We start from the raw sequence: 10,718 nt of genomic DNA on the forward strand, positions 1-10,718 counted from the left end.
GTTCACCGAAGCAAATATCAACGCTTTCTCTTGTTTCATTTCGACCCGAGAACAATCATTCACCTTGCTTTAGTGTGGCCGTGCTTTTACACTGTCAGATGTGAACTTGCTACTTAGTGAACTCTGCATTCGTGTCTTAGATTGAGAAGATCGCGCAAAATCAGGCACAGGTGACATATCTGTCGATTCAGCAGAGCTGAGCTGCAGGAGTGCAGGTGGGTTCACTCATTCATTGCATCATGGTGCTGTGAATTCATTATCCAGTTAAGGGAAGGGTAAATCCTCCTTCCATTTGACACACTGCTCATTTAGCTGAGAGGCACGGTGGCTGGGTGGAGGCAGGGGAGCTGTGGTGGTGGCGGGGGTATTCGGGAGGTGTCGTCCTGAGCAGATGGACATCTCAGTGGCGCAGTAAAGTGGAGTCTTCACATGGCAGAGGAGACTGCAGGATCTCACAGGCCCGGGACACAGCGCCCAGGTGGCCACAGCCCCTCCTGACCAGCTGGAGGAGCGAAGGGACCATCTGACACTCGCAGGAAAACGATACACTTTTCTTTGCCGCTTTGTTTTGTCTCCACACAAAAGCCCACAGCCAATCAAGAAATGTAGCTAATGAAGCTTAGTGAAAATCCTTTTGATTACACACACAGTGTGTACTCAAGGTCATGTTAACAACAGGAGAACAGCATTTAAATACAATCTTCAGGTGAACACCTCTAGTTCACGTCCAGGCTTGATTTTTTCCTTTAAAGGTAAAAATAGTAAATGTGATGTATTGTTTGCAAGTGATTTACAATTCATACAAACCCATTCTTCAAATCTGTATCAACATCTGACTGCAGTGATTTCTGTGCAGCTTTCACATTCTGCAATGTAGATTCAGCAAATCCAAGTGAGAAAGTCCCATCTGTGCTTCTCCTCCACTGATCATGGGCCCTGGAGGCTACGTAGGGCTAATTGTGGCCCTATTTTCCTTTTCTTATCTTATTGTTTTTCCTCGGTGTCGGGGTCAGGGAAGCTCCCAAGTGACCAGCGGCAGGAGCAACAGCCATCAAGCCCCCGCTGAGCATCAGTAATTAGAGACCTCCTCCTCCCCTTCGTTGTGCTTCCTGACAGACCCCCAGAGCGGTGAACCTCTTGCTCTCTTTCTGAAGGGCACGGGGGCAGGGATGAGGAACAGCTGCTGATGGGAAAACACTCTCCAGTTCCCATGGATGACCAGCATCCCTTCATCCTCCTCAGAGGATGTGCAGCAGCATCCTTGATAAGGATGATGGAGTCTTGGACCAGATATTTTATAGGATCTTTGTCTGGTTTCTTTTGGTCATTCTTTTTCTTTTTGTTTGTTATTCTCATTTCCCATTATTTTTTTACTTATTAATCTATTGGCTATTGTCTGTATTTGACAGGCTCACACATGCATCACAAGTGGACAATGACATTAGCATGGCCTGTTTGAAATACTACCTCTGTAAAGGTTAGAACAGTCACTTTATGTCCTTTATGACTTTATGTTTTAGTGGTGGTAGCAATTTTAGGTAATCCTGCTGGTAGTAAATGTATTCAGATCCTAAATCAAATCCCTACTTTGTGAATCCTAAAAGTACAGAGGTATTATCAGCCAAAATAGTGTATTGTGTTGTAAATAAGTAGTATCAAAAGTACTGCTTCTGCAACCAAAACACAGCAGCATTGTTAAATATACACAATTTACACTTAGTGATGAAAGAAGTATTCAGATCTTCCACTTAATAAAAGTACCAGTACTACAAAATTTACATTGTTACAAGTACAGAGGCCGAGCCAGAGAGGTGGCCCCGGGTGGCAATGGCTACTCGCAAAACCTGATTGGCCACCCCGGGTGCCACCCCCCCAGCAGAGGGACAATGTGGTAGGTACCTGCTGTAGAACTTTCAGCACAAGGAGAACTGACCAAATCTGAGGCCGTAATAGATGACATTTTATTTATATGCACATAGATTGACAAGGATGGATTTTTACCTCTCCCCAATTTCTTATTATTTACTTCTCTGAAGTAAAAAAGGTAGATGAGTTACATATTTGACATTTCTGACAGTGAACTAACACTAGATAGTTAAATTTAGTATTGAAGTAGTGGAGTACCAAGTACCATTTTCTCTCGGAAATATGGTGGAGTAGAAGTATAATACAACAGAACATGAAAATACTTCAAAACAACCCTAAGTACACATATGAATGCAATATGTTCAAACAATAGTAACCTAAAATGTGCTCAACTATTAAAGCTGTATAAAGTTAACATTAGCCGCAGTGGGATATTGTTCCCTTCTTGTTTACCAAGTACAAGTGTATTTCACAGTACTTGGACGTTTACATTACTCCCCCCAGAAACCATAATGTAGCTGTCCATATGCTTATATTTACTGTAATTCAATGAAAGCATTAAGGTGTTTTATTTACAGTTTTTCTGTGCTTGTATTATCGATGTATAAATGTCAGCATTAAATCTCTAGCTTACAGCCTAATTTCTCATGGTAGATGTATTGCATGGACAAAGGTTGGTGTTCACAATTTATTTGTACCATGGGGACGGAGCAGTTTTAATCTGCAGAAGTGTCCTTGTGCCATCTAGTGGAAAAACAAGCAAACTGTTTCAAATTGGTGCAGCTGATATGTCTCTGTGTGTTTGTTAGCTTTGTAAAATCGTAATAACTTGACAGAAACTTTGACTTTATATATATATATATATATATATATATATATATATATATATATATATATGTGTGTGTGTGTGTGTGTGTTTGTGTGTATACACTCACACACACTAACACACACACACACACATACTTGTGTGCTTGCTTGTTGAAAGTGAGATGAGGAGATCGATACCTTTCTAATGGAAATATGGTCAAATATGAAACTCTAGCCAGCAGCCTGTTAGCTTAGCATAAATGGAAACTTTGGAAACGGATACTGTTCAAAGATAGTAAAATGCCTACCTGGAAGTTATTAAATATAACATATTATATCTAAATGTGTTTAATATGTCCTAACAGCAAAGTCGTGTGCCCTGGGAGACAAATTACCTGTTATAAAGGACACCGGCTGCTGCAGACATCTCCTGACTTAAACAGACCATAGACATTAACCAGCGGAAACATAGTGACTGAGCCAACTAGTGAACCTATCTGTGCTGCAGCTCCACACCAGACCAGGGCACTGTGGCTCCGGTCTCTCAGGATGACACCTACCATTACTCTGACATAAGACAGAGTTCCAGTGAAGAAGAGCCATGAGAGCACCTGGTGAGGGCAGAGGAACAAAGTGGAGTCATGAGTTCATCTCCATGATCATCTGGGAAGTGGTCTAAAGGATAATTTGGTGTGTTTTCCCATAAATGTGCACTCTTTGCACTCTCTACCTCTCTACCTCTACCTTACTGGGATTCAGTTAAACAAGTACAAGCTTCCCTGGATCCATTACTTTAGTCGCACTCAGAAACAAGTGCCTCAAATGATTCAAGTACAGATCTTTATTATCAAGGAAGCTGTAGGAAGCTTCCCGTACTAGTCTCAGTGCAAAAAAAACAATGCTGCTGCCTAATAGATTTATTCATGGTAAATACACCAGATTCAAACAAATTGGAATTATGCTTTAGTATCATACGTGTCTGCAAATTTCACTTAAACTGTATATAAGACACATTAATAACCCAGATGTGTTACATCAGTCAGAAGAGAAAGCCGAGTTGCTCAGTAATCGGGACTTTTGTAAAGGAGGAGCTGAACCTTGCCACAACTATTTCTCTTGTAAAGCCATGAGCCTGAGAAATGTTTTCTGTCCACACACCTCTTGCACAACTCGTCTGTGTTCCACTTACAATGATAATCTCTCCCACCACAGATCCTTGAAGCAAAGGACACGGACTCATAGCTGCCATGGCCATGTTATAGCTACCAAATCCTGTCCCCAGTGCCATAAGTGCACCAAGAAACACCAGTGACCTAAAAACAAAAGAGTTGAACTTGAAGAGTTTACAAAACCACAGCTCAGATTCCAGCACTACAGCAAGTTAATAAGCAGACTCTAGCAGTCTGAACTAGTGCTTATGTTCTGAGGGTACAGTGTTTTCTTTCTAAGCTCCAGTGGACAGACAGTGGAATTACTTAACAACCATTTAGAAGATTTAGATAGTTGATCATCAACATGTCTCCTGGAACAGCTTTAATCCTTCTGATAGCAACATAGAAGTTGCCCAACTAGAAGTCATAAATGGTCTTACATTCAGATAAATAGCACTTGATAACATTATGTTTCCTTAACTTTAAATAGCCGAATGGTGGTATACAGGCCTTTAACTTTTCAAAGTTAAACTCAACTGTTCTGTAATTTTGGTTTCTGAGTCGATTCAGTCCATAAATATGTTTCATGAACTGGTAACGTCAAACCGTATCAGTCTCAGGAAATAATATTTCCTATTTCCAGATGCTTCCTACCGTATAAACAGTAGTGCACCGGTTACGCATCTCAATCACACACACACCTGCGTGTGTGACTTTATTGACTTTTTAAGTCTTTTTAAAATTTTAAACAATAACTTACTTCACATAATATTTAATAGCTGGAAATACATTTGATCATAGCTGGCGTATTTAAACATGTTGTTTAAAATAACGTTTTAAACAACATGTTTCACTAAAGAAACTTGTTCTCCTTGTTCTACCTTGGGATGCTTGTTTCTCTTGTTTCAATACTTGATTTTTGGTTTTAGTCTTATTTAAATTCGCTGCAGCTAGACTCTTGAGATTTTGTGAACTTATTTTTGAACGAAAATTCGAAATGTATACATCCGTTTTTACCTGTTTTGGAAAAACATTGCAATGGTGCAGGCCACTGGGTTGGCCACTGACGCCAGAGCAGCAGAGAGGTGATAGGCCAGGTTTCCGTATGGCATACAGGAGTACGTCTGCACAGAGGGCAGGAGGCCATTGGTGGTAGCATTAACCCACACCATCAGAAAGTAGATGAAGGTCACCTGGTTCGGGGAGTGTTTTGTCTCAGTCAGTAAAGGACTGGTCTGGACTGCCCCCTCACCCTGGCACTTCACACCCTCACCACCAGTCTCTGCTGTAGTGTTATCCAGGCCAGAGCTAACACATACCACAGTGTTTGCTACAAGCTTTTCAGAGGACAGCTCGTATGTCCGAGGAAGCCTGTTCAGTGCAATAAAAGCTGCCAGACTTACACACATCATGGCTGCTAAGAAGAAAAAAAACACATCTGTGGAAAAGTTTGGAGGAAGATACTCAGTATGTAACGACCACATGTTCTCGCCTGTGTGGTTTCCTTCTGTCTGAGAAGAGTTGACACATTTGGCCATGCCCACACCCTGTGCCAGAGCCACGACGCCAGGAATGAAACCACTTAGCCCTTCTCCAATAAAATATGTGGTGATGTATTTTGGTGGAAGCTGCATCATGAAAGGCAGGAAGGTAACAGAGGAAGTGCAGTCCACCAGAGAGAGGAAGAATGTAATGATGAAGAAGGCAGTGCTGTGCGATGCCCCGGCCACAATTGTGGTTTTGTCCCAGAAGAAGGCGAGCAGCATGCAGGACAGGACACCAATGGACAGGATAGAGTAAATGGCAACATGCTCTTTGAGATGGCCTGGGCAGAGTTTGTGCATGAGAGTGATCAGCAGAGGCCCTAAGTTGGCCAGCTGGATAATAACTGTCAGGTAGGATGGGAGCTCCCAGCCCTCAGGGAGAATGTTGACGATGAGGGGCAGTTCCACCCAGAGACCGTTCACCGCCACCCAAGAGCCCAGGCCAAAGGCGCAGGCCAGGACGTGGATGAGCAGAGCCATGCTGAAGCTGGATGAGAGGAGTGAAAACCTTAAAGAAAAATCACATTACATTTAGCCGTTAGACATTATTCCAAAATAAGAAGCTGCAGGGTTTTTAATGTAATACGTTGTGAAACAAAATGGTTAATTGAAAGGGAAACAACTTAAAACAATTACAAAAGGACCAAAAAAGAAATACAAAATTACCACAAGCTGTTTGAAAATGACAAAAAAAAAAAGACACAACGAGTAAATATATGTAAAACAATTCCAAAAAGTAGTAGTAGTATAGTTCATAATTTGCTACTTCTAGAAAGCACATGCGAGCTGAGGTCAGATAACATCATGTGGATTAATGGAATACAGCAAGTCAAAGACACCTGTTTTTCTCCTCAGATAAAGTCAAGTCCCTCCTGACGCAAACTAACACCACTAAAACCAGTGACATTTCAGATCACACCCACGATGTACCACTCACATTTCAAGCATCTCATACAATCTCCTTCACACATTATGGAGAACTCCAACAAACCATATGAGCCCCTTTGTTCTGTCTCTCACACATTTGAAGAGGTTTTAGTGCAGATTCTGATGCTTTCCAGGACCAGAAAATACAGTTATTACCATACACTGTAGTGATCCCACGTGTAAATAAACAGCCATTTAAACATTTAGTTCAGGAATGTACCTACAAGCTTCTTCAGTTCCTGCAGGAGTTGAACAGGAGTTGTTTCATCTTACACAGATTAGTGATGCACCTCCTTTTGCCGTTTCTACCGACACACGCTGATAGGAGTTACACGGCTCCTCTGTAGGTCAAAGTCCATTGTAGCCACTGTTCACTTGCACTGGATAACAAAGGGCAGTGTTTTAACCAAGCGAGCTCTTTCATTACTGCGCCCACCTGTTTTTTAGGTCCAGTCGTTAAAGCACTTGGAGATACCCTTGACATTCTGGCTCGCATACACACTGCGCTGGCAGAGAAACAAAATGTGCAGCAGTGTTTGTTTTTCACCCATTCAGATGGGATTGTTATCACAAGGGGGTCGTTGATTGCATTGCTTTGCAACTCCTTATCGAATAGAGATCAGTCAAAACTAATAAAGACATGAAGGACAATTTTTTTTAGATTGAGTGTGACTTACATTCTCATTATCAATGAGCTGATCATAAATAAACCTCAATAAAGCCACTAAAGAAATCATAAGTGAAACACACTTCACAACTTGCCTAAGAGTCATGATATTTTTAAGTTTTCCAATGATAGTTTTCTTCACACCGCTGGAAACATTAAAAGAGGAAGTGCAAACAGCAAATTCGGCATACTCCCAATGATGACGTGAAACCAATGTCCTGCTCCTGAACCTTTCTGGGGCCTTGCTATCCTGATGGCTTACATTTTTCCTTTTGTCATACCGGCTCTAAATATTGTGCTTCTACATTCTCATAAGCATCTTTGTCGTGCTCTTTTTTCAAACAACACTTAAAATCCACGTAGTGAGCTACTTCAAAAGGGAAATAGGACACGCTGCTATTCCCATAGACTGCGTGTGAATGCCCCCTCCCCCTCCACTTGTGGCTGGTGTCTTATACAGCATGCTGTGTCACTTAAGTAAACCTCAAGAGTTTCACTTGTAGGAGGGGGTGAGTCTTGTGCAACTAACTGTTTCAAAATGATTCCAGGGAAATAACGCTTCTTTATTGTGCAGTAATAGGACATCACTGCTCTGACGACACCTGCTTTTTCCTATGTGCTTAAAACGATACACTCACGCTTTGCACTGCTTATATTTATGGCAGTTAGTTTTTATTTAACCGCTTTAATAGGCCTTTTTCACTGAGAAGACTATAAAGTCACTGAAAATGCAAAATGATGTGCCAAACAATCAGAATGAGCTAAAATATGACCACAAACAATATTACATTTAGATGTATTAAATTTAGATTTGGAGGCCTGTTTACTTATTATCCATCCATAAATTAATACTCAGACTAGACTAAGAGTTATCAACCATGCAGGTGATTTTTATTTCTAAATATTAGCAGAACTGTACATTATTATCTATAAACATGCATTTAGTAAGCAATGTTTCCCCTGTGGACTACAACTCTTTAGCCTACTAGATGCTAACAGCTACTAATTAGCACAAAGCAAAGCTCAAGTACAATTCAGTCATTAGCAGATATTTGGTCATAAACTAAAGAACTGGACATATGAAAAGTCTCACCTGAAGATGGAGCTAAAGGAAAAGGCAGAAAACACCTATTATAAGTTATCACAATGCTTCTTCTATCTTCTAAGCAGATTATATTTAAAAGATTTTCTATTTTTGGCCAATTCAGATCTCTACTCCACAACATTTCAAATTATATTGTACAAATATTGTACTTTTTACGCCACTAGTAAAGTGTGTGAAATGTTTAAACCAATGCTTTCTTACATACTCAAAATGGAGCTTGTCATGTTTCAGAGGCCTAGAAGTTGTTCCCTTTTTCTCCGTATAAAGTACTCGCAAAAAAAATTATAATAAATAAATGTAACTTTGTAATTTATTTTTTTTACTTAGCTTTAACTGCATCAATTTATCTCACAACACCTTGGATTCACAACAGGATTTAACACCTGAACAACCTATAGCCAGTTTAAATTAGTTTAGTTCCAAACACGTTTTTATGAATAACAAATACTTTATATACTGGTGCTTTTACTTTTGATACTTTATTTACATTCTCATTCTGTGTGCTTTTACATAAGTAGGATTTTGAATGCAAGACTTTAACTCAACATATTGTTTTTGGTTTAAGATACTGTAAATACATTCTATCACTGTTCACTAAGACTTAATAAAATTTGTGTCTGCACAAAGTTTGGTGGCCATCCATCCAAAAGTCATAAGGAAATTTGTGAGAACCACAAATAAAAACCTCATGACGGCAATCAGCTTTGGATTATCAAAGCCAGTAGGTTTCCTCCTCTGCTGAACACAGCTGACTGAATATTAGATACTGGCAGTAGTAGCATGGGTATCATTTTACTGCATTAACTCTGTTTCCCAGTTTTGCAGTGAAACCAATATCAACAACTCTCAATGATTATGAAAACTAACATTACTGCCAACTGGGTGCATGATCTGGTGTTGCTGGGTTTCTGCTCTGAGAAGCAGGTGTCCATGTCTTCACTTCTCACTTTTGTCTCACTGCTAGCATATGTTCTCAGTTCTGCTTTTCACTTGAACCCTTTGGGCGTTTTAGATAAACATTTACTATTTTTAATGCCATCTGTGTTTTCCCATACTCCTCTAACTAGTTTCCTTTCCTGTAACTTTTAAAAAACCTAATTATGAGATCTACGTTTGGTTTATTTAGAACAAAGTGCTGTGATAGGACATTGGTGATATTTAGCACTGCAATAATAAGATAAGACCCACATATGCCTCAAGGGTTTATTTAGGCTTTATGGGGAGTGTTCCATTTGCACCTCATTGGTTCAGTTTTCATTTATTACATGTAAAACTTTAGCGTAAGCTCTAAAATAACAGTAGTCTACACTTATATACCACTTTCCTACCTTATTAGTACCCAACGCACTTCACCACTTCACAATCACACGCACATTCACACACTCTGCTGTACAGCTAACCTGCACTCACCAGGAGCAACTAACTTTGTCTTTAGGGTCTTGCACAAGGACGTTTTAACATATGACACGAGGAGTTTGGAATCAAACCAACAACCCTGGGATTGCTGTACGACTGCTCTACCCCGAGCCACAGTCATCCATAATATAGTTAAGAAGTACAATATTTCCCTCGAGAATATAGTGGAGTGTACTTGCACCAGTAGGCGTGTTAACAGTTGCCTGGTTCTCTGTCAGTCTGACTGGTAACTTGTCCAGTGTATCGCACCTCCCACCTCTTGCCCAGGGACAGCTGAGTATATATGACTGCTTAGGGAATTACCTCCCGACTATGTCTGTTCTGTCCAGACATTTTCCTCAAAAGTATATAGAAATCAATAACACACTTTGATAGAGACCTAGTGGCCGTAATGAACATCCATCTATCGAGTGGATACAGACATCACTTTAAATTCGATGTTGAATGTGGAAATAGTGAACTGTTTGCTAGAGTGTTCCACTTCCAACTTTAACTTTTCTTTGATCCATCAATGAGTAATTATTGTAAAATGAAAGGGAAGAAGACTGTATAATACCAACAGGTACGAGGTGGTAAAACTGATCTTTTAAGCAATAGTGAAACGTTTTCAACAACTACTAAGTATATTTACCCAAGTACTGTAGTTATTTTTTTTTTTGAGTAATTCAGTTTTATTCTACATTACACTTCGACCCCACTACATTTGAATATATTGTACTTTTTACCATATTTTGAGTTAAGAAATGATTGACATATCAAGTGATGTTATAGCCATGTATATCAGCCTTCTCATTTAACTCTGCAATAATGTGAATACATGTATTTCCAATATTGTTAAACTGACTCTTTAGGTGTTTGCAATGCACTTCTGCTCTAACTATTAGGGCAGGACCTTTCAACCTTGGCCCTCAAGACGCAGTACTACAGGTATGTTCGTTCAAACAGAAGCTGGTCTACGTAATTAGTAGTGTGCAAGTTGGAAAACTAGGACGGCAGTGGGCCCTGAGTTCTAGGGTTCAGAACTCCTGTATAATAACACGGTATATACTCAGCGGTAAAGCACTGAGTTGGGATGCAGAAGGCCAACAGTTCGAATCCCTTCCCATCAGATGTGGCCCTGAAGAGCCACCTCGGTCCCGGTCCCGAGTCTGGGTTTAAAAACAAAAGCTGGTGATCTTCATATAAAAGTTCACGTGCAACCATAAGCACTAGCACATAGTGATCTATGACACGAG

The 10,718-nt window shown here is 40.2% G+C and overlaps 1 protein-coding gene across 2 annotated transcripts; it reads right to left on the reverse strand.

Moving 5' to 3' along the window:
* Window positions 1-2,837: 2,837 nt before the first annotated feature.
* On the reverse strand, window positions 2,838-6,864 carry slc52a3-1 (solute carrier family 52 member 3-1). 2 transcript variants are annotated; one of them, XM_067528592.1, is made up of 4 exons: window positions 6,520-6,864; window positions 4,842-5,876; window positions 3,863-3,986; window positions 2,838-3,284 (listed from the first exon to the last, which is right to left on the reverse strand). In XM_067528592.1, exons 2-4 carry the CDS (start codon window positions 5,846-5,848, stop codon window positions 3,072-3,074), a joined length of 1,344 nt encoding a protein of 447 aa, XP_067384693.1. In that variant the 5' UTR covers window positions 5,849-5,876; window positions 6,520-6,864; the 3' UTR covers window positions 2,838-3,071. The 2 variants fall into 2 exon arrangements, with proteins under 2 accessions (XP_067384693.1, XP_067384692.1); XM_067528591.1 differs by having other exon boundaries at window positions 6,516-6,864.
* Between the last annotated feature and the right edge of the window lie 3,854 nt (window positions 6,865-10,718).

This window comes from Channa argus, chromosome 13 (assembly GCF_033026475.1).
Source record: "Channa argus isolate prfri chromosome 13, Channa argus male v1.0, whole genome shotgun sequence".
Lineage (NCBI taxonomy): Eukaryota > Metazoa > Chordata > Actinopteri > Anabantiformes > Channidae > Channa > Channa argus.